The sequence below is a fragment of the Trichechus manatus genome, unplaced genomic scaffold, assembly GCF_000243295.1.
Source record: "Trichechus manatus latirostris isolate Lorelei unplaced genomic scaffold, TriManLat1.0 scaffold00305, whole genome shotgun sequence".
In the NCBI taxonomy this organism is placed as follows: Eukaryota; Metazoa; Chordata; class Mammalia; order Sirenia; family Trichechidae; genus Trichechus; species Trichechus manatus.
Window position 1 is genome coordinate 1053678 of NW_004444241.1, and position 26981 is coordinate 1080658.

Sequence of the window (26981 nt, forward strand, 5' to 3'; positions counted from 1 at the left end):
TATTTATATATGCTTCACTGATTTTGCTTCTGTAGAGAACCCAGCCTAAGACACACAGGCTGACCATGGACTGGGATTCCTGAGACTGATGAAGCCCTTGGGCAGTGCGCCCATCCAGGCGCTATTCTTCTCCATCTTCTGGAGACATGACTTAGAGTCTTAGACTTTTGTGCTGGGAGACATCTTACAGATTCACTCAGTCCAAAAGTGAACAAACTGTTTCTTTCCTTTAGACATGGAGCCCTTGGTTCAAGTGAAATATTTCCCAGAAGACTAAACATCTAGAACAGATCAGAGCAGAGATGCTCTGTTTGGGGGTCTAGGAGTTCATCTGCTGTCCTCCGCTTCTCCATCAAAGGTAGCTGTGAAGTTAGTAGGTGACAGAACTGCGACTTGAATCCAAGTCTTTGACTGTAAGCTCTATGCTCTAGATAGGAGTGCAGGGATATTCGTGCCCTGTTCCTGAGAGAGAGGTAAAAATATCTAGTAGGAAAATAACATTAGTGAGTGAAGAGTAGGGGAAATTGGTATGATCCCAGTTTCCTTGGACCTTACCAGCCTGTGGGTGTAAAGGAAACAAGGAGTATATGAATATTTTCTGTGTGTCCCCAGTTCTCCTCTTTGCTCTTTTCCACTCTGCCCTGTGTCTAGGAGGCTAACCTAAATGGACTGCCTCAACCCAGCTTTCTTGCCCTTTGGCTTCTGGCTGGGTTTGGCCAAAGCTAGGCATTAACAGGAAATTGGAAGGTAGCAGGTGAGGTGATATACACTCTCCTGGCTCCCTTCAAGCTGGACCCCAGGCTGCATATCTTTACCTAAGGCCACAGCTCCTGTTCTGTGGCCTTCTTCTACAACACCAGTTCTTGTCAATCCGTTGATTCTAGCAACTACTTCTTCTCTTTGCCCTTTCAGGCCTACAGGTAGTAAGGACACTAGCCCCAGGGTACTGCACCTTCTCTTATTGGGTTTCCTTAACCCTGCCCACATGCCTTTAAAAGGTCCATTTTTAAAACTCTCATCAGTCACCCCTTTGGAGTGTACAATGTGTTTCCTACTAGGACCCTGACCAGTATGGGGAATCACCACTAGAGCAGTAATTCTGGCTTTTGCTTTGTTGGAACCACCTTATGCTTGACCATTCTATGTGCCCACTGGGAAGCCACTTCTGCTCCGACGGAAATCCTCCAGGTATGAAAACTGCTCAAGGATTGTGCAAAGTCAGGGAGAAGCCTGGCTCCCCTCTGGGTCACACTGACACAAAGTTCCCAAACAGGGTTGGCTGGGTTCCAAGCTCCTCATCGCCTATCCAAGGAACTCAGACAGGAGTAGATGCGAGCTGGGTTGGGAGATATTTGAGCAACAGAACTACCTCTCCCTTTGGAGCCTTGGAGGGGTAAGGATCTATTTGTCAAGCTCACAGTGCAGGCTCCTCTTTGACTCCAGGTGAGCTTTCATCATGGAGGCTTCTCATTCCTCAGGCAAACAGACTCCTGGCAGGGTGTGCTACCCTGTTGCCAGACATGCCTAGACATATCTAATTCCTCTTAGACTTGAGCTGAAATCCTTCTATACAAGGTTAGGAAAGTAGGTTTGGGCCAGGTCACAGAAGGCCTCCAACACAAACAAGTTTTAACCTAATATTTTAGGCAAGGAATCACTGAATGTATTAGTACTGGGGAGAGATTTGGATTAAAAACAAAAAAATCAGCCACTGAAAACCCTATGGAGCACAGTTCTACTCTGATGTACATAGGGTTGCCATGAGTCAGAACTGACTTGTCCACAACTGATTGCTAAAGCGCAAAGCGAAGAAATGGTTGCTGGAATCAACCAATTGGCAAGAACTGGTGTTGTAGAAGAAGGCCACAGAACAGGAGCTGTGGTCTTAGGTAAAGATATGCAGCCTGGGGTCCAGGTTGGAGGGAGCCAGGAGAGTATATGTCACCTTTCCTGCTACCTTCCAACTTCCTGCTAATGCCTAGCAGAAGAGCTTAGTTTGTTCCCATCTCAGAGCCCATGTTCTTGCTTTCCCTCTAACTGCAATATCACTTCATCAGAGAGGTCCCTGACAAGGCACTCTCTGTTATCTGTCTTGTTTTATTTCTAGTAGAGTATTTATCCTTTCCTGAAATCACACTGCTTTCTTCTTCTTTTTTATCCCATCCATAAGGGCAGGGAGCTAGTCCATGTTATATTCCCAGGGCCTGGCTTATAGCCAGTACTCAATAAATGTGCTGAATTTGTTGGATGAGTAGATGAATTTGGTCTGAGGAATGACTTTAGATGGGGAAGCTGAAGCCTGGAGAGGTGAATGGACTTAGTGACCTGCTTAAGGGTGCACAACTCGTTATTGACAAAGCTGGGACTAGAACCAGGCTATCTAACTACATTCACTACATCAAGGTGGAGAGGCAGGAGGTAGAGATGGGTAAGCAGGAAGGGTGAAGAGAACTTGGCCTAGGAGCTAAGCTGGTGGTAGGTAGATGGGAAAGGATGAGAAAGAGGGGACTTCTGGGAGGGTATGGTGACACAAAGGAGCTCTGGTGGTGCAATGGTTAAGCCCTTGGCTGCTAACTGAGAGGTCAGCAGTTCAAACCCACCAGCTGCTCTGCGGGAGAAAGATGTGGCAGTCTGCTTCTGTAAAGATTACAGCCTTGGAAACCCTATGGGGCAGTTCTACTCTGTCCTATAGGGTCGCTATGAGTCGGAATCTACTCAGTAGCAGCGGGTTTGGTTTTGGATGGTAACATATCAGCCAGAGCTGAGGTGGGGAGAAGATTCAAGATGCGGGAGAAGGGAATTAACATGTGTTGAGTATCTACTTTGTGCCAGGCACTGTGCCATGTACTTTACCTGTGGTCTGATTTACCACCTGTGCTATAGGTATTGGAGTCCCTGGGTGGTGCAACAGTTAATGTGCTCAGCCGCTAACCAAAAAGTCGGGGGTTCAAGTCCACCCGGGGTCACCTTGGAAGAAAGGCCTGGTGATCTACTTTAAAAAAAATCAGCCATTGAAAACCCTATGGAGCACTGTTCTACTCTGACACACACAGGGTTGCCATGAGTCAGAACTGACTTGTCCACAACTGATTACTAAAGGCATTATTAACCCCATTTTTATAAGCCAAAGAAATGGTGGTAAAAGAATCTTAAAAAATTACCCTTTACCTACTTATGAGGTTCGTGAGACCAAAGCTCAACCTCTTCCCACCCTCCACACAGCCTCTTTGAACATAAGATCAAACCTGAGTCTTCCTTCCAGATGGTCACTGTGTTTGTAGTCCAGTAAGTTGGAAGAGGGCAACTAGAACTAAGCATTTATTCAGGGGAGGGGTGGGGAGCACAGATATGTGGGTCTTACCTTGCTTCAGAGGAGAAGTTGAAGCATAATCAGGCATGAGACTCTTTTGATAAAAGGAGAGCAGTTAGAGGTGGGCAGAGTGGGAGAGACAATCACCTTAGCTAGATACCTGAAGTTCACCTTGAGGGTCTTTGGTTCAAAGCTCTGTAGATGGCAGGATAAAGAAGTCAGATGGGGCAGAGCAGAAGGCTTTTGAGCCAGAAGTGACGTAGATCATTTTTTCCTTTTCTGGATTCTAATCTAGGGAGAAGAAGTGGGGGTGGATGTGGGGTGGGTGGGTCAGAGTCCAGTCTAGACTAGGGGTAGCGTGAGCCCTTCCCCTTCTCCCTTCAACTGAATTCCTTCCTTGTAGTGAGGCACTCCTGGTCCCTTGCCTGCACACAAACATACAATGGCCCTGCAACCCCGATGTTCCCGGGCAGGCCTAATTTAAAATTCACTGCCCTTTGTCCCCATAAGTACACTTGTGCCTGTCAGACTGTGGCTCTTGATTTTTGTTCGGAAAATAAGGTTACTGGGGCCCAGGACTCAGACCCTGCTCTCCACAAGGCCAGGTTCTGTACAGGCCACAGGGCTGTAAAAGGTGTTCTTTGTGCTGAGGAAGCCTTAGGGCCTGGGTGTTAGAGGTGGCCTCCCAGCTCAGGGCTCATCCCAGACCACTGATGCCAATCAGCCTGCTGTGGGTCAAGGGTTGAGGGAGACCTCATAGGTTATATTACCGACAAGACTCACTCCCATCCTAAAGCCTCCCCTCACAGCATAACTCAGCTTGCTAGAAAGGGCTTTCATAAACAACTCCACTCTTAGAACTCCGACACCCTCCCACCCCTCCAGCCCTGGGGGGCTTCGGGAGGCTCTGGGCTGCCTGCCAGCTCCAGGCCGTCCCCACACTTCAGTGGGGGGTGGGGAGTCGGTCCTGCCACCCTCTCCTTCCTGTTTTGTCTCCAGCCTGCAGTTTCCTCAGGCCTCAGCCTCCCTGAGCTCCCCACCCTGCTCCACCTTAACCCTTTCCTCCAAGGACTAGCGCACAACGAGAGGGAAGGAGTGGCTGACGTCCTGGTTCTCAAAGGAAGCCTGGGAGGCAGGGAGAAAGCCCTGTCCCAAATCTCAGAAAAAGGTCCCTGGAAGCAATCTCCCCCCACCCCCAACCCTAATACTCCTCCTTCCCCTTCCTTCCAAAGGGAAAGGGAAATGTGGAAAGAAATTAACTTTGACCCCTGGATTCTGGCTCTGGGCCCCAAACTTGGGTGGAAGGCAGAGGTTTCCAGAATCCTCCTGTGCCCCCTCCGCCCCGCCTCGTCTTCCCCTCCCTCCGCTTCCCGTGCCCCTTTTAAGCTACCCAGCAGACAGAGAAAGGAGTTTATCCAGTAGGGGCTGGCAGAGTGGCGGCGGGGACAGGTTTAGGGCGGAGGGAAGGGCGGCGGGAGCCGGACCAGTCCCACCCCCAGCTGAAACCCCTGGCAGAAAGAGACTGTCGCGGGAGCCGCCGCCGAAACGATCAGAGCCCGGGAGGGCGGACGCTAGAGCCGTGGCCGGTGGGTCCGGGAGCCTGGGGGAAGGAGGCCTTAGCGAGGGTACTCCGGAGGGAGGGGGCGTGGCGTAGGCTCCCCCGACGGGGGCACGAGGCGCCTCCAGCGCTGGGACTTCGCTGACACTGCCGTCTCCCTCTCTCCAGGGGCGGGCGGGGCAGCCATGCTCCTGTCCGGGGGCGACCCTCCGGCGCAGGAATGGTTCATGGTGCAGACCAAATCGAAGGCACGGGTGCAGCGACAGCGGCTGCAAGTGCAGCGCATCTTCAGAGTCAAGCTGAACGCCTTTCAGAGCCGCCCGGACACCCCCTACTTCTGGCTGCAGCTCGAGGGGCCCCGGGAGAATATGAGCAAAGCCAAGGTAACTAGCTTCTCTCCACCCCCACCATCCCTGCCAGCCGGGCTCCTTCCTCTCCCCTGCCTCTTGGGAGATGGTGGTCCCCAGAAGTACCCCGACCTGGATTCGACAGTATGGCGGGCAGGTACTGGGCCATCCTCCGGCCTTTCCAGATCTGCAGCCTTCTCTGCTTCTCTACCCTTCCTTCCCTCTGGTTCCTTCTTTCTTTTCTGTCCCGCCCCTTTCTTGCATGTCGCTCTATCCTTCAAGTTGCGCTGAAAGAGTCTCCACGGTGTGTGTCCCCTTCCCCCTCCCTCATGAGCCCCTTGGGGTCCCAGCACCTATAGCCCATTCGTCCACTGGGGGAGCAACTTAAGGTCCTGCATTTCCGTGGTTTCTAGAACACGCCCCCTTTGTTCTCCACCAAGACTCTGGAAGGCCTAGTTCCTTCTGTCCTTTTTTAAGTCTCTTTAAATCCTGGATTGCCCCTTGGAGGCTCTCAGAGTGTTAGGACTGGAGGGGACCTTAGAGACTCTTCTAGAGCAGCCCTGGCCTTTCACAGATGAGGCACTGGGACCAAAGAGAGAAAGGGGCTTGCCTGAGTGCTCAGGGTTTGGTTGGTGAGGAGTGCTGAGGGCTGAGACCAAAACCTAGGGCTCTGGGCTTCCTGCCTATACTCTTTGACATCCTTGACAGATTTCTGAAGGGGTCCAGGGTTGAGGGTTCGGCTGCTCTGGAAGGCACTAGTCCTGGGTGGGTGGGGGTTATCAATCTGAGAGGAGGGCCGTGAGCTTTCAGATTAAAGGTCTGCTGTGTGGGGCTGGACGTTGGACAGGCCAGGTCACAGTGGGCCTCTCTTGCATTCTCCCTGGCTTCTCTCACAGCTTCCCCTCCCAGTTGGCCTCTGAGGTTCTCCCTGTCCCCTAATCGTGGCCAAGGTCTCCCTCTTCCCCCTGATTCTCTTATCTCTTCCTGGTAGGAATGCTGCAGCCTCCCTCTGCTCTAGACTGACAGCCCCCGCCCGCCCGGCTTTCCAGCACACACACTTTCCCTGGTTGGATCTATACCGAATATCCCAATTGGTCAAGGCCATGGGAGGGGAAGCCCTGAATGCTGGCAGGCAGGCAGGCAGGCCTGCAGGCCAGGAAGTTCCTCCCTCAGCCCCTCTGTTGAGTTGCTGCGTCAGCAGCTTTACTAAGTCTGACAGAGGTGCTGGGGGAGGGGAGGGGTGCTTGCCCTGAGAACAGATGTGCAGGGGCCCCTCAGGGTAAGAGTTATCAGTAGCTGGGATGGGGTAAGTTAACAAGAGGAGCCTTTTGGGTTCTTAATCTTTTTGTTAATATAAATTCAACAGCTCACCCTTTTATGGGGCTGCACTTTCTGAGGTGCCCTGTACCCCTGCTCCCTGCTTAAATCCTGTCAGTTTCTTCAGGCCTGTCTGTTCCAGCGCTCATTGCTGCCTCAGGGTTCTTTGGGCCACTGTTGCCCTCCTTCACATCACCTCAGGCTCTCATTCCAGGCCTTTGTTAGTGTGCCCGGTAGCTCCCTCAGTTTCCCCCACTTCCTCCCTATTCCCCTTTCTCTTCCCCTTGGAAAAGGCACTGTTCAAGATGGAAATATAACGGAGAATGTACCAGGTAACTCCTTCCCTATTGCACAGAATGAATGGAAAGAAAATACTCACATCAGAGCAGGAGGGCAGGGATGGTAGGTAGGCTAAGGCTTTGTTTCAGGGCTTAGGAGATTTGGTTTGATTTGCTGTCAACAAGTTACAGCCAGGACAGAAGGGTGTGGTAGAGAGAGTTTGGGATTAGGGTTCAGGACTGGGCTTGCTACTTTCATTTACTCTCTCTCAAAACTCTTTCTTCAGCTATAAAATAGAAAATAATAATACCCACTGCATGAAGAGTTTGTGAGAGTCAGCTGAAATAATGCATGTGTAAATATTTTTGCAAAAGGTGGAGAGCTATAGTGTATAAATGTCAGTTACTATTGTTGTTAACCAGCTGTATTACTTTGAGTAAGTCTTTGTCCTTCTCTGAATGTCCTTGTTTGTAAAGGGAGGGACTTGAATGAAACTCTCTAAGGGCCAGTGATCTGATACCCTTAAATTTCTCAAGTATAATGTCTTGTGTTTTCCATGTGGAGGTGGCGTGCCTGACCTCAATCCCAGCTGTAGGGACACAGAATCTTGCACTCTCATAACGGCCTGTGTACACTAGGCTGGCAGAGAGGACTCAGTGAGAGTAGAGATTGTAGGAATGGGGTTGTGGGGAGGGGAGGGAAGCTAGGAACACTGGGGTGTAGTGGGGCTAGTCTGGGCCTGAAAGGAGGAGGGGTCAAGAAGCATACAAGCTCATCTGTATAGAAGGGTCTGGGAGTATTTCTGCATTATATGATGCTGGTTTTCCAGGAAAAGCTCTGTAGAACTCGAGTGTTTCTGAATTGTTTTGTTGTGGTGGGGTTTAAAAAACAATGAAGACATTGCTGGAAATCACATTCCCAGGCAGCAAAAACCAACACTGGGGAGGCCTGGCCTCAGAGGTGAAATCAGCAAGTGGAAAACCAGTTGCCATTGTGTCAATTCTGACTCATAGCAACCCTATAGGACAGAGTAGAACTGCCCCGTAGGTTTCCAAGGAGCAGCTGGTGGATTTGAACTGTCAACCTTTTGGTTAGCAGCCATAGCACTTAACTACTGTGCCACCAGGACTCCAAGTGGAAAGAAGGGTTTTACTAATGATCCTAACAACCCAGGGACAAGCCCTGATCAGCTCTTCTGCCCTCGTTGGCTATGATGGGGTGGGGGGTGAGTTGAGCAGCAGAGAGGAGAGGTGACATGTTGATGTCTCTGCTTTTTGGGGGCCAATGGAGGGAGGTAATCAGGAGCTCAGGGGCAGTGGCAATGGGAAAGAGAGACTTCTGGAGCCCTGGGACAGGGTGTGACTTACTGCTTTTTGGCTTGGCTGCCAAATGGAAGTTGATCTGTCCCTGGAAGTCAGTCTGTCTTGCTCCACACTAACTGTAAGCAGTGCAGTGGAAGTTGGCTGTGCCGGAGATGGCTCCTACCGGTCCATTGTTAAAATTTTAGGAATTTTGGAATCCAGTGGAGTCCCATTGGTACCTTGAAATTGGACACAGTGGTAGTATTTACATCATAGTATTTGGCAAATAGTAAAAATCAGGCCGCCATCCTCAGCTGATTATTAAACATTGACCAGCACACTGCTGGTGGGGGCACCTAATCCTTCTTTTCTCCTTAAACTTAAATTTAATTTTATCAAAGTAATACACTTTTAAAAAATTCATTATTTTTAAGAAAGCTTATAACATGAATCCCTGGGTGACGCAAACAGTTAAACGCTCCACTACTAGCTGAAAGGTTGATGGTTTGAATTTACCCAGAGGTGCCTTGGAAAACAGTCCTGGCGATGAGCTTCCGAAAAGGTCACAGCCTTGACAATCCTGTGGTTCAGTTCTACTCTGCACACATGGGGTCACCATGAGTTGGAATCGATTCGATGGGAACTAATGACAATAACAGAACACAGTGGTTCCCTGCCCTGTCCCTGCCAACTCCCCTTCACTGCGCCTCCCCATAAATAGTATTTACTCTGGCATTTACAAATCTCCATCCAAACCAAAACCAAACCCGTTGCCATCAAGTTGATTCCGACCCATAGCGACCCTATAGGATGGGGTGGAACTGCCCCATAAGTTTCCAAGGCTGTAAATCTTTATGGAAGCAGACTGCCACATCTTTTTCCTGTGGAATGGCTGGTGGGTTTGAACCGCCAGCCTTTCGGTTAGCAGCCCAGCACTTTAACTGCTGCGCCGCCAGGGCTCCTACACCTCTCTGTAGTTTTGAAAAATATGTATGTACTATTATCTTTTGATGAATCTATTTTAGATATCATCTTTGTACTTCCTGTCATCATAGGTGAGGATTTAGCTCCCTTACACTGCTGTCCCCTCTCTCTTCCCATTATAACTATATTTCACTTTTCTGTTAAATCTGTATTATAGTATTTGCATCATTATGCTTGTGAAAATGTCATTCACATCTAAGCATTGATTTATACTATGATTATGTTTTCTCACTTTTTGGTTTCCTTGAGGTTTGTTAAAAACTCCTTGTTTTTCAATTTGCTTGTTTTTCTTTGTACCTTTTGTTAATTCTTACACACAATTTTCTACAAGGCCAACCAATCCTTCTGTTCAGGCTGTTCTTTCAGTTCCAAATCTTTCCTTGGAGATATCCCTCTTGCTTGGTCAGTTGCTTTCCGGGCCTGCACAGCTGTCAGCCAGAGACTTCAGCTTACCGTCATCCTTGGCATTCCTTTATCTTTTTCTTTGTTAAGTGCCTTGTGTCCTGGACCACGTGTCTTCCTCTTTCTTGGGTTTTGGTGGAGCACATCCTTCGGTAGTTTCCTCAGGTTAAAAAGATGATGCAATGGTAGAAGGTATGCTGACAGCTGCTCTCAACATGCTTGTCTCTTGAGTCATAGTCTACAATCTGAACTAGTTGTCCTCTATGCCTGGGGACAATCGCTGTCCAAGAACAGAACCTGGCACATAGTAGGTATTCGGTAATGATTTCTTGAATGTCTTAATGTGAATGATATTGTCTTGTCCTAGTTCTTTCCTCTGATGGATCTCCTTTCTTGGTTTCCTTCCTTGATTTGCTAGAAAATGCTCTCCGGTAGCTTCCTGAGAAAGGTTTTATAGGCAGTAAAATTTGAGAACCTTGCATATCTGAAAGTCACTTGATTGTAGTTTGTCTTTAAAAATGTTTTTACAATCTAAAAAAAAATTTTTTTATTGTGCTTTAGATGAAGGTTTACAGAACAAATAGTTTCTCATTAAACAGTCAGTACACATATTGTTTTATGACATTGGTTAATAACTCCATGACATGTCAACACTCTCCCTTCTCAACCTTGGAGGACCTTTTTTTTGGTGAAAATATACATAGCCAAAGATACACCATTTCAAAAATTTCTACATGTACAGTTCAGTGACATTGATTACATTCTTCCAGTTGTGCTGCTATTCTCACTATCCTTTTCCAAATTATTCCATCACTGTTATCTTCAACTCTCTGTCCCCTAGGCTTCCCATCAAACCTTTTGAGTTGCTGTTGTCAATTTGATCTCACATAGATAATTCTTTTTTTTTGTACTTTAGATGAAGGTTTACAGAACAAATAGTTTCTCATTAAAAAATATTTTTATGATTTTATAAATGGATTTTAGAAACATATTTATAAAATATAAATAAATTATAAATGGAAAAGTATTTTCTTTCAGAAATGTGAAGACATCACTCCATGGACTTCTTGCTTTTGAGAAGTCTGAAGCTATTTTGGTCCCTGGTCCTTTGTATGTGATGTTTTCTTATCCCTGGAAGTTTGTGGGATATTCTCATTTTCCCTAGTGTCCTGAGGCTTCCCAGAAATGTGCCTTTGTGGGGGTCTGTTTTCATCCATAGTTTATGGTACTCGGTGGGCCCTTCAGATATGGACACTCATGGTCTTCAGGTCTAGGACATTTTTTGTTTTTTTCCCGTATGAAAATTTATACATACATTGTTAAATGTGACTCTAATTGCTCTCCCCATACTGTGACAGCACACTCCTCCTTTCCACCCCTGATTCCCCATGTCCATTCAACCAGCTCCTAACCCTCTCCGCCTTCCCAGCTCACCTCCAGACAGAAGCTGCCTGTTTAGTTTCTTGTATCTACTTGAGCAAAGAGGCACACTCCTCATGAGTGTCACTTTATGTCCCACAGTCCAATCCAATCCCTGTCTAAAGAGTTGGCCTCAGAAATTGTTTTAGTTCTGAGCTGATAGAAAATCTAGGGGCCATGCTTTTCCACGGAAAAGTTAAGTCTGGTCTTACTAGAATTTGAGTTCTGCACCCCACCTTTCTCCTACTCCATCTGGAACTCTCTGTTGTGTGCCCTGTCAGGGCAGTCATTGGTGGTAGCCAGGCACCATCTAACTCTTCTGGTCTTAGGCAGATGAAGTCTCTGGTTTATGTGGCCCTTTCTGTCTCTTGGGCTAATACTTTCCTTGTGTCTTTGGTGTTCTTCATTCTCCTTTACTCCAGGTGGTTGGGACCAATTGATGCATCTTAGATGGCCACTTGCAAGCTTTTAAGATCCCAGACGCCATTCACCAAAGTAGGATGCAGAACATTTTCTTAATAAGCTTTGTTATGCCAATTGACCTAGATGTCCTCTGAAAGCATGGTCCCCAGACCCCTGCCCCTGCTACTCTATCCCTCAAAGTGTTTGATTGTATTCAGGAAACTTCTTAGCTTTTGGTTTAGTCCAGTTGTGCTGACTTCCTCTGCAGTGTGTGCTGTACTTCCCTTCACCTAAGATAATTCTTGTCTACTATCTAGTTAGTGAATAACCCTCACCCTCTCTTCCCACCCTCATAACCATCAAAGAATGTTTTCTTCTGTGTTTAAACCTTTTCTTGAGTTCTTCTAATAGTGGTCTTATACAATATTTGTCCTTCTGTGACTGACTAAATTCACTCAGCATGATGACCTCCAGCTTCCTCCATGTTATAAGATGTCTCACAGCTTCATTGTTGTTCTTTATTGTTGCATAGTATTCCGTTGTGTGGATAAACCATAATTTGTTTATCCGTTCGTCCGTTGATGAGCACCTAGGTTGTTTCCATCTTTTTGCTATTGTGAACAGTGCTGCAATGAACATGGGTGTGCATATGTCTACTCGTGTGATGGCTCTTATTTCTGTAGGATATATTCTAGGACATTTCTTTAAACACTTTTGTGAATGATTTCTTTCCCTGTGTTTTATCTGGCATCTCTTTCTATTCAAGACATTGGGCTTTTTGAACGGTCTTCTACTTTTTTAATTTTTTCTCCTATTTTCCGACTCTTTGACTTTGCTCTGCTTTCTGGAGATTTCCTCAGCTTTATCTTCTACACTTTTTCTTTGGTCTTTCATTTCTGCCATCGTATTTTTAATGTCTAGGACTCTTTTATGTTCTCTCTCAATTTTTTTAAAAAAAAATAGCATCCTATTCTTGTTTAGCGTATTCAGTCTTCTCTGTTGTTTCTCTGAAGAGAATGATGATAGTAAACATTTTGATGTTTTTGTCTCTACCTAGTTTCTTTTCCTTCAGGTTGCTTTTTATCTGTATGTTTTGGTCGTTACATTTCACATTAGAGTTTTCCTTGCTTGTAATCCTTGCTTGTCTCTTTATGATTAAGAGTGTAGAAGAGACACCTGATTGACAGTTTGTGGGCAAGGCTTGTTGATTTTGAGCTTGAATGTACAGAGATTTGGGGGCATTGCCTGCTAGGGCACCCACGTTGTGACTCTTAGCCTTTTGCTTTTGGGCTGATCAGATTTCCCAGAATGTATCCCTCTCTGGCCTGCAGAGTCAGGGTCTGGATGCCCATGCTCTGAATGGAAGAATGAGTTTCTCTGCATTCAGTCTTCATTGTATACATCATTCTTCGACCTCCTCACTCCTCCTGCATTTTTAGTATGATACGCATGTTCTCCAGTATGTTTACTGACCTCTTGTCCTAAGACCCTCTTTTCCACTCTCTAGAGAACAAACCTCCAGCCATCTGCTGACGTGGGTAGGTACTTGCCCAGCTTTTGTGGTGGGGAATGGGCTCCTGGATCTATCTGCTCCTCAATTATCTCTCAAAATAAGTCCTCCTTATTTTAGGTTCCCCTTCACCCCCAATTCCAGAGTTTCTTAGTGCTGCCATTTTCTGAGCCTTTTGAGTATTCTGCAGAGTAAGCTGGTTCTGGAAGGCAGACAATGAGTGGTAATTGACTTATGAGAAAGGAGAATCCTAAGCCTGGTGTTAAATAATAAAGCATCTTGATCAAGTATAGAGTAGTATTAGAACATTGGGTGTTAATGTTTTGATTTAATTTACAAGGTGACAAAGGGGTTGTGGGACATTGGTAACATATTTTTAAAAATACCCGGCTCTTTTTCTGTGCTTATTTTCTTTTCATCTTTATCACTTATTTGTCCATTTGTTCCTGCCTCCTCTCTACCTTTTCTTCTCTTGGAGGAAAAAGGTCTGGGTAGGCTTTAAGTAGGAAAGTTGTAGATATTTTCTGGAATGTAAATGCCTGTTTTTTTCCCCTTATCTTCTCTTTCTCTATGGTATAAACAGCATCATGGTAAGACCCCATACTTTGGAGTCAGAGTGCCTGAGTAGCCCAGCTTACTATCTGTGTGACCTTGGACATGTGACCTTTCTTGCTCATCCAAAATGGGGTTAATAGTAATGTCCTCATATGACCCAGAGAGGAATACTTGAGATAATGTGTGTAAAGGGCCTGACACATAGTAAGTCCTCAATAAATATTAGTTCAGATTTATTATCTTGAAAGTTATATCTGTCTCAATAGACTCAAACATACCAAAGATTGTGAGGATGGTGCAGGACTGGACCATGTTTCATTCTGTTAGACATAAGGTCTACATGAGTCGGAGTCAACTTGATCGCAACTAACGACAATATATATCTTTTAATTAAAAAATATTGAACAGTTGATATAACAGTAAAGATTTAAGCGCTTTGCAAAAAGTGAAAGAAAGCACCCGTAATCTTCCTCCCTGGCACATATCTTCATTTTACATATTGTTTTCATGTAGTTGGAATGTGGGGGGCAGATGAATAATGTGAGCATTATTTGGCACCTAGTCAGATTCACCCTTGCTGGGCAGTGGGATGAGGTGAGGTTCCACGTAGGAGGGGTTGGCTTGGGATGTCCATTAGGTTTTAGACTGATCGAAAAGAGGTTAGACCCGGGCCTAAGTGCCTGGGTGTGTATCAGGCTCTTTGGGGTGGGGTTTGGAGGTCCATGGCCTGGGCCAGGTGGAGGAGATAAGCCTAGGTCTGGGCAGAGCAGGATGGCCTAGGAACTGAGCCAAGGGGCTGCGGTGGTCTTCAGGATGGGTGTTGGGGATCCCTGATGGAGCATTTGTTTCCTAATGGAAAGCAAGAAGAGGGTTAACTGTTATAGACACAGGGATGTGGGAGGATATGAGGGCAAATGCAATCAACCCGATTTATTTGATTAGGAGGAGAGCACTCCTGTTCCCTTGGAGCTATAAAGTGGAGCAACCCAGCCTCTACCCATCCCTAAACCCAAACCAAAACCATTGCCCTCAAGTCGAATTCCGACTCATAGCGACCCTACAGGACAGAGTAGAACTGCCCCCATGAGGTTTCCAAGGCTGTAAATATTTACAGAAGCAGATTGCTGCATCTTTGTCCCATGGAGCAACTGGTGGGTTCGAACCGCCAAACTTTTGGTTAGCAGGCGAGCACTTAATTACTGCACCAACAGGGCTCCTTCTACCCATCCCAGCCAGGGCTAAAGACTGAGTGCGTGAGCCCTGTTAATGGGAGGGCTTAGTCTGCCCAGAGAGCCAGAGGCCCTCCTCTAGGTTCAGCCATTGTGCATATCTGCAGGCCTCCCCTGGACATTGGCCCAGCGTCTTATCTCCTCCTCTGTCTCCTCTAGGCAACAGAGTTACCATGGTTACAGGTACAGGTTGTGCTAGAAGACCTTCTGGAGGGGGATTAAGCCCGAATCCCATAGGATTACCCTGAAGTCACTGTGCAGTCATCCAGCGGAGGTGGAAAGCACTGTGGTTTCAGAGTCAGACAGACGTGGATTGTGATGCTGGTCCAGTCACCCTCTAACTGGGGGTCCTTGGGCAAGCTACATAGCCCTTCAGAGACTGTAAAATGGCTCTGAAATTTGTGCACTCCCATGTGTTAACTCACTGAAGCTACATAATAGACTGACGAGGCAGGAGCTATTATTATCCCCGTTTTACAAATGAGGAAATATAGGCACAGGCAGGATAAATAACTTGCTCCAGTCACATAACCAGGACGTGGCAGAGCCATAATTCAAAGTTATATAGTCTTCTTTAAGCTTGTGTGCTTAATCATCAATGTCAAGTGCCTGGCATGTAGAGGGTACACCCCCTCTCCCTTGGCTGTTATGGAATCCTAGAATGCCATAGTAGGGATGGACCTTAGAAGTATCTAGCTTAGTCGGCCATTTTACAGGTGAAGAGACTGAGGCCGAGACTGAGAAGATGATCATTTCCCCACAATTAACCTAATCTTTTTGAGGTCAAGTTAGAACCAGGTCCCTTGAGTGTAATCCAGGTTTTCCCCTGCCTCCCCCCTCCAGGCCTCCTCCACTTTGTCAGAGGGTTCTCTGGAAAGAAATGGGTGTGTGAGGTGGCAGGACCAAGGAGAGAGGGGCTGGCCTCCCGCACATGCTTAGTGGGGGCAGGTGTTCTGGGTGGGGTACGACAGAGCCAGTGCCAGGCCCGTAAAGGGCTGATTTCCTTTGTGCTTGTCCCACTGTGCCCAGGAGTATCTGAAGGGCCTGTGTAGCCCCGAGCTGTGGAAGGAGGTTCGCTACCCACCGATCCTGCATTGCGCCTTCCTTGGGGCCCAGGGCCTCTTCCTTGACTGTCTCTGCTGGAATACCCTGGCCTACCTGGTGCCTGGCCCCCCGGGCTCCCTTATGGTGGGTGGGCTGACTGAGTCTTTCATCATGACCCAGAACTGGCTGGAGGAGCTGGTAGGACGGCTGCGCTGGGGCCCTGCCCCTCTCCTGACTCCCCGGGGGATCTGGGAGGCTGAGGTGACCCGGGCCTTTGGGGCCCTGGTATGGATCCGTGGTGACCAGTACGCAGGGGACCTGCTACAGCTGCCCCTTGCAGTCCAGGAGCTGCTGCTGAGCCTGGTGCGGGATGCTGCGGGCAAGGAGGACATAATCCAGTGGCTGGGCCGCATTGGCATCTCAGATACCCTCTCTGACCCAGAGCGCCTGATCTGCCCTCCCCACCAGCAGAAGGAAGGCCCAGCCATGATGTCTGTGGGGGAGAGTCCCGGGCCCTTGCTGGAGATGGGGACCCTCCAGAATGGGGGTCCAGAGGATTCAAAGAGGTTAACGAGCCTGGGAGCCACTGGGCCCCTGGTCTCAGGCATCCTTGGCCCTCAGGAGATCTCAGCCCAGACCAAACAGCAGGAGGCAGCAAACCAGCTAGTACGGTAAGCTCTGGAGAATGAGTCTGGCGTCTCTGAACCTACCCCAACTCCTCCCACCCCACCCCACAAGGAAGTAGTAATAGCTACCTTCCTACCTTTCCAACAACTTCGGCTTCCTATAGGGTCGGTTCCAACAACCAAGGTGGTACGGACAATGTGCGCGAGGAAAGGCCACTGCAAGCCACAAGCAGCCAGGACTCTGCGAACCACACACAAGCCTTGTTGCAGCAAAGGCAGGTCCAGAGGGTGGAAGATAAACTCTCTTTTCAGCCTCCGGTATCAGCCCTGAGCGTGTGCCCGCCCTGGAAGGCCTGGAGTCCAGGACCAGCCTTTGGGCCCTTGTGGCCGGGGGCTATTGCTGCAACGTTCTGGAGGATTAATGAACTGCATTCTCTCCACCTGGCGTGGCTCCTGTCCCAGGCGTGCTTCAACTTCCCCTTCTGGCAGAGGCCTTTAGGCCCCATTCAGTTCAAGCTGCCAGGGCAGAACCCTTTGCCCTTAAATCTGGAGTGGAAGCCTTTGCCCAGTGTGGAAAGCCCACCTTGTAGACCAGATGGTGGGCTGGGAGGAAAGCTGGCCATACAGAATTGCCGGAGGCCAGAGACCCCCCAAAAAGTCATGAGTTTATTGGTGGTCCGAGGGGACTCAGGTGTAAAGGACAGAGTTAGCCCAGGACTGGCACAGATAGGGCTACCTTCTACCTCTACACCTCAACTTCAAGCTATAGGTGAGCCAGGGGATCAAGGAAATATGCAACGGGATTATAAGGGGCCAAAAGAGGGACCCTTTCCAGTGGGACCCACAGGACAAAGGATGCCCCCAGATCAAGAGAGACCCCTGGCCATGACAGCCCAGTCTGTACCTGTTGCTCAAACAGTGCCTGAAACTCTGCAAGTGCCCATGGTGGCAGTGGTGCCTACAGCTCAGAAAACAGCCACAACTCAAATGCTGCATGCCGCCCCAAAAGTGCCCCCAGCTCAGATGATGCCGGCAGTCCACACAACACCTGCAGCTCACAAAGTGCCTTCAGCTCTGACAAAGCCAGCAGCTCAGGTGGTGCCCATAGCTCAGAAAGCAGCCGTGGGTCAACCGGCACCCGCAACTCAAATGGTGCCCACAACCCCTCAAACTCCCACAGCTCAAAAGATGCCTGCAGTGAAAACATCACCTGCAGGTCCCAAAATGTCCAAAGCTCACACTGTACCTGCAGCTAAAACAGGGTCTTTAGCTTCCAAAATACCTGCAGCCCCCAAAGCACCTGCAGTCCCCGAAATACCTGCAGTTTCCAAAGCATCCAGAGCTCCCAAAACACCAGCAGCTCAGAAGGCACCCCCGGGTTCAGGGCCGACCTTGGATGTAGCCAAACTCCTGAGTGAGGTCCAGCCTTCATCAAAGGGCAGTGCCACCTTCCCAAAGGGCCAGGGGGAGGCCAGAAGGCAGAGTTACCAGTCCAACAACACCCTGGTCCCCAGCAGTCAGCACTGTCCTCAGATGGAGAGTCTCCCGGGGGCTTGGGAAGGGGCCCCGAGGCAACCGCCTTGCCACTCGCAGGGGAATGGCACAGTGACCAGCTTCCAGAGGTACCACGAGGCCCTGAATACACCCTTCGAGCTGAGCCTGTCGGGGGAACCTGGAGACCAGGGCTTGCGGCGAGTGGTCATTGATGGCAGTAGCGTGGCCATGGTGTGAGTAGCCACGGGCGGGCTTGGGGTGGGCTGGGGATGCTGGAGAGCTGGGGCAGGGCATCCCTGGGAGATAGAGTGGGGGCACCTCATGGTGACATAGGGTTCAAATGGGGAAATGATGGGGGAGGGAAGGGGAATAGGTAGAGTGGTTACTGCATGCCGGGCGTGTGCTTTGAATCCTCACAGGAGCCCTGCAAAGGTAGGTTTCTGTTCTCTCCTTGATTGATGCAAACACAGGCTCAGAAAGGTGAAGAATCTTGCCCAAGCTGCCAGAGCCAATAAGGGGCCAGCTGGCCTTTGGGTTCAGGTCTGTCCAACGCCAAGGCCATGCTTTTTCCAAGCTGACTCACACAGGATGGCATCTGTCAACCCCAGGCCAGCTTTTAAACTTTTAACCAAATTTTAAGGCCCAGTGTAATTCCTCCATGAAGCATTTCCTGACCTCGCCAGTCCTTAGAGACTGCCCTCCCTTCACAGCACTTATTGACGATGCCACTCAGTTTGCCACTTGGTAGTTATCTGTGCTGAGCACACACCCAGCACCCAGCCGGTGATTAGCAAATGTTTGCTTCCAGCCTCTAAAATAAATCAGCTCTTTGAGTGTAGAGGTTGTCCTCTTCCTCCTGTTGCCCCCACCACCCCTACACACACATGCACACATGCACATACACACCCATGCATAATGTCTGGCAGTGCCCTGCACCCAGTAGGTGCTCACAGAATGTTTGCTAATGGAGGGAGAAGGGTGCTCGTTGTTTTAGTCTTTGCCCACTTTGCTGCCCCACAGGGCTGGCTCTGAGGAGGAGTGTGAGGCAGGGCCATTCCTGGCTTAGGAGGCTGCCCCCTCACTCCTGGCCGCCCCACAGGCATGGCCTCCAGCACTTCTTCTCCTGCCGTGGCATTGCCATGGCGGTGCAGTTCTTCTGGAACCGGGGACACCGAGAGGTCACTGTGTTTGTGCCCACCTGGCAGCTGAAGAAGAACCGGAGGGTGAGAGGTGAGCTGTCCCCTGCCCACCCTGCCCCTCCAGCATCCCCAGACTTCTCTCTTCCCTGCCTTTCTGCCTGCATCCTCCCCCCTTTTCCACTTAGCCCTTCCTCTAACCATCTCTGTCTTCTGCCTTTCACCCCCAGAAAGCCACTTTCTGACGAAGATGCACTCCCTCAAGATGCTTTCAATCACCCCCTCCCAGCTCGAGAATGGCAAGAAGATTACCACTTACGATTACAGGTGTGCCTGCTGCCCAGGCCTTCTCTCTGTGGGGCCCAGGGGCTGGGCTGGACTGCTGTGTTAGCTGGAGTCTTGCCCCAGCTGCTCTGGGGAAACAGAGGCAAACAATTCAGAAGGGATCATGTCCAGAGAGGAAGGGGTGGGGCACGGGCCGTCTGTAGGCAGAAGGAGGGACACAAGCAAGGAGAGGGCCCCAAGGCTGGCTCTGCCCAAGCCAAGGGTCGTTCCTGACTTTGGGATGCTGGAGCTCCCTTTCCCTTAGTTATTAACAGGCTTTCTTCCCCCATGAGTGGTGGTGGAGGCTCAGCTGCTTTGGATCAGGCTAGCTCAGGTGACTTCTAGTGCTTCAAGTGAGCGTCAGAGGTACCCTGGGCACCTGGTTTTAGGTGCCAGTTAATGTCTCAAGGAGTTGCATCAATCTTTTCCTCCACCCATGCCTGGACCTGGAAGGAAGTATATATGGCTGTACGTGGTTAGGGTCCCTGGGCTGGGCTCTGGAATTGTTAGGCTGGCCTGGCCCCCTAGCTGAATCCTGGTGTGTCCCTGCTTGTCATGAACTGAAGGTTCATGGTAAAGCTGGCAGAGGAGACAGATGGCATCATCGTCACCAATGAGCAGATCCACATCCTGATGAATAAACTTATGGTTAAAGATCGGTGAGGTGGCTCCTTGGGGGCTGTGCTGTTCGTTCTTCTTGGATGTCAGGCAGCCCCTGGGCGGGGGGATATTGGGGCTGAGGGGGGGTTTGCAATAGTACTCACCACTATGCACCAGGAGGAAATAGCCCCTTCTTGGCTGTGGAGACACCCAGGTGACAACGGGGTGTGGGTGGGTCAAGATCTCCTCTGTGACTGTGCCTCCTCTTTCCCGGGCCCACACCATAGCTGTAGGACTAATGTGCTGGGCTCACGTTGCCTCTCGGGTCTGGGGGAGGCTGTAGTCCTGACACTGAGGGCAGAGAGGGGCCTGCCATAGTCACTAGCCCCAAGCTGGAGTCAATGTTAGGGGCCAACTGAGGTCTTAGCTTTCCTTAGGCACCTCCCATCCCTGGCAGGGAGATGTTCTGTTTTTCCCTACTCTTCAAAGACCCAGCACCCACCCAGCTTTCAGCCTGGGAGAGCTGGCAGGGCAGCTCAGGCACTCACCCTTGGAGGGCTAGCCCTCTGGGTAAGGACTCTACAAAACCCTTTGCCATGGAGTCAATTTGGAGTCATACTGACGCTACTGGACAGAGTAGAACTGCCCCATAGGGTTTCCAAGGAGCGCCTGGTGGATTCGAACTGCCGACTTTTTGGTTAGCAGCTGTAGCACTTAACCACTAAGCCACCAAGGTAAGGACTCTAAAAACCAAAAAAAACATACCCGTTGCTGTCAAGTTGGTTCCAACTCACAGTGACCCTATTCAGGGTGGAACTGCCACGTGTGGTTTCCAAGGAGCAGCTGGTGAATTCGAACTACCAACCTCTTGGTTAGCAGCCATAGCTCTTAACCACTATGCCACCAGGGTGAGGAGCAGTGGTATACTGGTAAGGACTCTTAAGTGCCTCTGAATACTGGCCTGGGTTTGAGGGAAGAGGCTTTTCTACAGAGGACCCTCTACTGGGCACTTGTGGAATAGCATGCTGGGGTAGTGGGAATGGAAACCTTCAGGGAATATTGAGAAGTAGTTCACCTTTGCTTTCTTTCTTGGTCACACCCCACTTTAGGGAAGAAATGATCCTCGAGAAAATGGATTTGCTTGTCCAAGCATGTGTTTGTATATGTGTTAGCATACATACATGTCTTGGCACGTATATGGATGCTGTACATTGGTGGAGAATAATATGGAATATTTATGCATATGCTGTGTGGCAGGCACTGAGTTAGACACTTAAATGCATTATCTTATTCAGTTTAATCCTCACAATAATATAGGGTAGGTATTTTATCTCCAATTTACAGATGTGACAACTGAAGCAGTATATATGTATGTGTGAATGTGGACAAATATGTGGTTTGTGTGTGTGTATCTGTACATGTTGTGTATGTGTATGCCTGTGTGTGTAATATATAGTTGAGTGTGTGTGCATCTACGTTCCCCCTCCTAGGTGGCTATTGGGTGAAACAGACAGAGGGAAGTTCAGGAATCCCTGTTGGCCGCATCGAGGAAGGACGTGTTCCTGGAGCCCTGGCTCCCTGACTAGGAAGGGTAGCATTTTTATCACCTCAGTGTAAGGTTGCAAGGACACTTTTTTTTTTTAAGAAGAGGAGTGAGGGGCTGGTTACTGGGTTGTTAGTGACTCCCCCTTTCCCTGAAGGTTCATGGTAAAGCTGGCAGAGGAGACAGATGGCATCATCGTCACCAATGAGCAGATCCACATCCTGATGAATAAACTTATGGTTAAAGATCGGTGAGGTGGCTCCTTGGGGGCTGTGCTGTTCGTTCTTCTTGGATGTCAGGCAGCCCCTGGGCGGGGGGATATTGGGGCTGAGGGGGGGTTTGCAATAGTACTCACCACTATTTCCCAGGAGGAAATAGCCCCTTCTTGGCTGTGGAGACACCCAGGTGACAACGGGGTGTGGGTGGGTCAAGATCTCCTCTGTGACTGTGCCTCCTCTTTCCCGGGCCCAGCCTGCTGCCCTTCACCTTTGCTGGGAATCTCTTCATGGTGCCAGATGACCCCCTGGGCCGTGATGGCCCCACCTTGGATGAGTTTCTGAAGAAGCCAAACAGGTAATGGGCCAGGCCTCTTTTACCTCCTATTCCCTCCTGGGACTGATGGAAACTTTCCCTTAGTGCTAGCCAACATTTGTCCTGTGCTTATAATGAAGAGTGATTTAACTATTTCACGTCTTTATACTTTTACCACATATTTATGTGTCCATAAATCACTTGCAGTATGGTTTTGCAGTTCTAAAACTTTACATATTACTTTATATGTATCCTTCCGCAACTTGCATTTTGTACTCACTGTTTGCTTAATTATCTAGATGTATGCCATGTTAATTGTGTAGCTCACTTTAATGGCTGTGTGGGATTCCCTTGCATGAATACCCAATGTGTTTATCTTATTCCCCTTTTGAGGGCCATTTTGACTATTTCCATTTTATCCTATTGGTACCAAGGCTGCAGTGAACTTTCTGTTTTCAGAAGTCTCATTCTGGTTTCATTGTTTGTGTATAAGGGAGCTGTCTCTCGAGTAGATACTCATTTGGAATTTTTTTCCACATTCATCATCCTATTGTATCCTCACAACTTGAGTTAGATATAAATGACCACTATCCTCATTTTTCAGATGAGGAATCTGATACTCAAGTGACTTTTCCAGCGTCACTTTGCTGGTACTGGCAGAACTGGTTTGCAGTAACTCAGATCCTCTGACTTCCACTCCCATCAAGCTACATTGCTGTCCCTCTTCCAGTTCCTTGGGTCCAGTAGGGGACTGTGGTCAGGACCTTCTCTGCAGGGCACTGCTTCCTGCACCAGGTCCCCCAGTCCCATTTCACCAGTTTGGAAACAATTGGTATGGATGAGATTTGTCTGTGGTGTCCCCCAAGTCCCTCGTCAGACTCTCCTTCCCTTTCTTGACCTCTTCCTGCATTGCTTATCCTGTGGTCACGTTGCAAGCTGCCAGTCATCTAAGACTTATGAAACCATTGGATCAAAACTGGTTTCAGTGTTACCTGTCAGTGAGATTTTGATTTGACAAGCCTTCAAAGCACAGATGAATCTTGAATATGGAGGCTCTGGCACATGCAGGGGGAGATGGAGGACATATTTGCAGCAGGGGCCTGCCTGATGCTCCTTAGGCTATGCCATTTGGAACACTCAGGAATAGGTGAGGCTTTGTGGGGTTTCTACAGATGAGGTTTTCTCTTTGGACGACCTCTTGGAGTGGGGCTGTCCTTCTCCCTCTTCCAGCAGGACCCCCAGCCCCTCCACTCTGCTCTTTTGATGTAGGTTGGACACCGACATTGGCAACTTCCTGAAGATGTGGAAGACTCTTCCTTCCAGCTCAGCCAGCATCTCTGAGTTGAGTGATGATGCTGATCCTGAGCCCCTGGAGAGTCTGCAGCATGTAGAAGAAGTCAAGGTGGAGAAGGAGAGGCAGGATGAGGAGCAGAGAGAGGGTCAGGGGATGCAGAGACCGGCTGAAGAAGACGACCTTGACTCTTCCCTGGCATCAGTGTTTGGAGTTGAGTGTCCCTCCCTGTCAGAGGAGATCCTTCGGTGCCTCAGCCTTAATGCCCCCCCTGACAGGGCTCTGGACATTGATCTTCTGCCTGTGTTTGCTTCTCCCTACCTGGGCATCCCTTGGGATGGGAAGGCTCCCTGCCAGCAGGTTCTGGCCCACCTGGCCCAGCTGACAGTCCCCAGCAACTTCACCGCACTCTCCTTCTTTGTGGGGTTCATGGACTCCCACCGGGATGTTGTCCCTGACTATGAAGCCCTTGTGGGCCCATTGCACAGCCTCCTCAAACAGAAGCCAGACTGGCAGTGGGGCAGGGAACACGAAAAGGCCTTCCTGGCCCTAAAGCGAGCCCTGGTATCTGCCCTCTGCCTCATGGCCCCCAACTCCCAGCTGCCCTTCAGCCTGGAGGTAATGGTGAGCAAAGTAGCCCTGACAGCTATCCTCTACCAGGAACATTCAGGGAGGAAGCACCCCATAGCCTATACCTCGAAACCCCTCCTCCCTGACGAGGACAGTGAAGGCCCTCAGTCAGGGGGAGACAGCCCCTACGCGGTGGCCTGGGCCCTCAAGCATTTTTCTCGTTGCATTGGGGACTTCCCGGTGGTCCTGGATCTTTCCTATGCCTCCCGGACCACTGTAGACCCCAAGGCTAGGCAGGGCCATAGGGTTTCCAAAGCATGGTTGATCCGATGGTCCCTTTTGGTACAGGACAAAGGCAAGAGGGCCTTGGAATTGACCCTTCTCCAGGGCCTGCTGGGGGAAAACCGACTTCTGACGCCTGCTGCCTCAATGCCTCGTTTTTTCCAGGTTCTGCCTCCTTTTTCTGACTTGTCCACTTTTGTCTGCATCCACATGTCAGGCTACTGTTTTTACCGCGAGGATGAGTGGTGTGCTGGCTTTGGCCTCTATGTCCTGTCTCCCACCAGCCCCCCTGTCTCCCTTTCCTTCTCCTGTTCCCCTTACACGCCAACCTATGCCCACCTGGCGGCCGTGGCCTGTGGGCTGGAGCGCTTTGGTCAGTCCAGCCTCCCTGTTGTTTTCCTCACCCACTGCAACTGGATCTTTAGCCTCCTCTGGGAGCTCCTTCCCCTGTGGAGGGCTCGGGGCTTCCTCTCCTCTGATGGGGCTCCGCTACCTCACCCAGACCTGTTCTCCTACATTATATCCCTCACCTCTGGCCTCTCATCACTCCCATTTATCTACCGAACCTCCTACCGCGGGTCCCTGTTTGCAGTGACAGTGGACACCCTGGCCAAACAGGGTGCCCAGGGAGGCGGGCAGTGGTGGAATTTGCCAAAGGAGGCACCAGTCCCTGTAGTGTCTCCCCGTACCAAGGGCAAGAGGCCTGACCTGCTGGCATTGCAGCTGAGTGATAGCACCCTGGCAGATATCATTGCCAAGCTGCAGGCTGGGCAGAAATTATCCAGCTCCTCACCCTTCGCTTCTGCCTTTAACTCCCTCAGCCTTGACAAGGAGAGTGGCCTGCTTATGTTCAAGGGAGACAAGAGGCCCAAGGTCTGGGTTATCCCAAGACAACTCCGGAGGGATCTGATTTTCTCTGTGCATGACCTCCCCGTGGGGGCCCACCAGAGGCCAGAGGAGACCTACAAGAAGCTGCGGTTGCTGGGGTGGTGGCCTGGGATGCAGGAGCATGTGAGAGAGTACTGCAGGAGCTGCTTGTTCTGCATCCCCAGGAATCTTATAGGCAGCGAGTTGAAGGCTATTGAGTCCCTGTGGCCCATCAGGTCGACTGCCCCCTGGTCAAACCTACAGATCGAGGTGGTGGGTCCAGTCACCATCAGTGAGGAAGGCCACAAGCATGTGCTTATTGTGGCTGACCCCAACACTAGGTGGGTGGAGGCATTCCCACTGAAGCCCTACACGCACACGGCTGTAGCACAGGTGCTGCTGCAGCACGTGTTTGCCAGGTGGGGTGTTCCCATGAGGCTAGAGGCAGCCCAGGGCTCCCAGTTTGCCCGGCATGTCCTTGTGAGCTGTGGGCTGGCCCTGGGGGCCCAGGCAGCCTCCTTGAGTAGGGACCTTCAGTTCCCCTGCCTGATGAGCTCGGGGGCCTACTGGGAATTCAAGAGGGCCCTGAAGGAATTCATCTTCCTGCATGGGAAGAAATGGGCGGCTTCCCTGCCCTTGCTGCACCTGGCCTTCAGGGCCTCCTCCACTGAGGCCACACCATTCCAGATCCTGACAGGGGGTGAGGTGAAGCTGACCGAGCCCCTCTGGTGGGAGATGAGCAGTGCCAATATTGAAGGGCTCAAAATGGATGTCTTCCTGCTCCAGCTGATTGGGGAACTGCTGGAGCTCCACTGGAGGGTGGCCGACAAGGCATCTGAGAAGGTGGAGAACAGGCGTTTTAAGCGGGAGAGCCAGGAGAAGGAGTGGAATGTGGGTGACCAGGTCCTGTTGCTGTCCCTCCCCAGGAATGGCAGCAGTGCCAAATGGGTAGGGCCCTTCTATATTGGGGACCGGCTGAGCCTGTCTCTCTATAGGGTGTGGGGCTTCCCGACCCCGGAGAAGCTGGGCTGCATCTATCCCAGCAGTCTGATGAAGGCCTTTGCCAAGAGTGGCACTCCCCTCTCCTTCAAGGCATTGGAGCAATGAGCGGGAGCATGGGGGAGCCCCCTCTGCCCCAGGGCTCCTGGGGGTCTGCTGCTAGGCCTCCCTTGCCCCCAGCAGTGCTCTCATACTTGGGGGCCCTCAGTTGTGCCTTTTGTAGAGAAGTTGCTTCATAAAGCTTTGTTGAATTGCATTGAACTAGGGACCAGTGTCCCTATGGAAATACCTCCAGTTTGAGATATTCAGAGAATCTGCCAAAGGCTATCAGATATGGGCCTCTGGCAGGTTTAGCCTAGGGAGTAGAAAGTCCCTTTACCAAGCTAGGCCAAGCTCAGCGTCTTTTCCCTAAGTATCCCCTTTTCCCTGTCACATGCAGGTGTGCTTGGGTACACACATATACACCCCAGAATCTTAACTTCTGGCTATCTTAGCCATGAAACAGTGTGGCCCTGTGTCCACTGAAATGGAACCGTATTTTTCTCTTAAACAGAAATCTTGAATGTGGGCTCCTCCCTTCAACCTCTTCACTAGGGACCTTTGCCCTTGGAGCTGTCACAGCTGACAGATTGAATGGGCTGTTGGGAGGCAGCTGGCTCCCCGTCTTCACAGGTGGCTTTCTCAGGCCAGGCCAGGCCCGGCCTGCCCAGCTATTAAGGAAGGGCAGTGGCTTGGAGCTGGGGTGGGAGGAAGTCAGCCACAAGTAGCCCACTTGTCAGCCTGGGCAGGGGAAGAGGGAGAATGGATCCAGCCTACCTCATTTTACTTAATCCAGTGGAGATGACTCCCTCCATGTTTTGACGGTGTCAACCCCACAGGAATCAAAGATCTCGATGTCAATTGTGGCATCTCTACCTGAAGAGCTGCTTCAACTAAATCAAGAGGCCCAGGCCTCTGTTTTGGGTCGGGGGGAGGGGTTCTGAAATGAGGAGTCTGGTACACACTGAGGTGCCAGCGTGGCTCTACCTCCCAATCCCTCCCCACCCAATCCCAAAGCCCAC

General features: G+C 50.1%; 1 protein-coding gene across 1 annotated transcript; it reads left to right on the forward strand.

The window, feature by feature from the left end:
• Nucleotides 1-5030: 5030 nt before the first annotated feature.
• NYNRIN (NYN domain and retroviral integrase containing) lies at nucleotides 5031-26540 on the forward strand. Its single transcript, XM_004390537.2, has 8 exons — nucleotides 5031-5251; nucleotides 15643-16328; nucleotides 16448-18010; nucleotides 18877-19007; nucleotides 19144-19240; nucleotides 19804-19896; nucleotides 21852-21953; nucleotides 23181-26540. The coding sequence occupies exons 1-8, from the start codon at nucleotides 5054-5056 to the stop codon at nucleotides 26026-26028; spliced, it is 5718 nt and encodes a 1905-aa protein (XP_004390594.1). The 5' UTR covers nucleotides 5031-5053; the 3' UTR covers nucleotides 26029-26540.
• Nucleotides 26541-26981: the final 441 nt, after the last annotated feature.

Excerpts from the sequence above, each read along its gene's own strand:
- NYNRIN (XM_004390537.2), top strand. The coding sequence starts at position 5,054 with ATGCTCCTGTCCGGGGGCGACCCTCCGGCGCAGGAATGGTTCATGGTG. Across the intron at positions 16,329-16,447 it reads GCAGCAAACCAGCTAGTACG|GGTCGGTTCCAACAACCAAG; the intron begins GTAAGCTCTGGA and ends GGCTTCCTATAG. Across the intron at positions 19,897-21,851 it reads AAACTTATGGTTAAAGATCG|CCTGCTGCCCTTCACCTTTG; the intron begins GTGAGGTGGCTC and ends TCCCGGGCCCAG.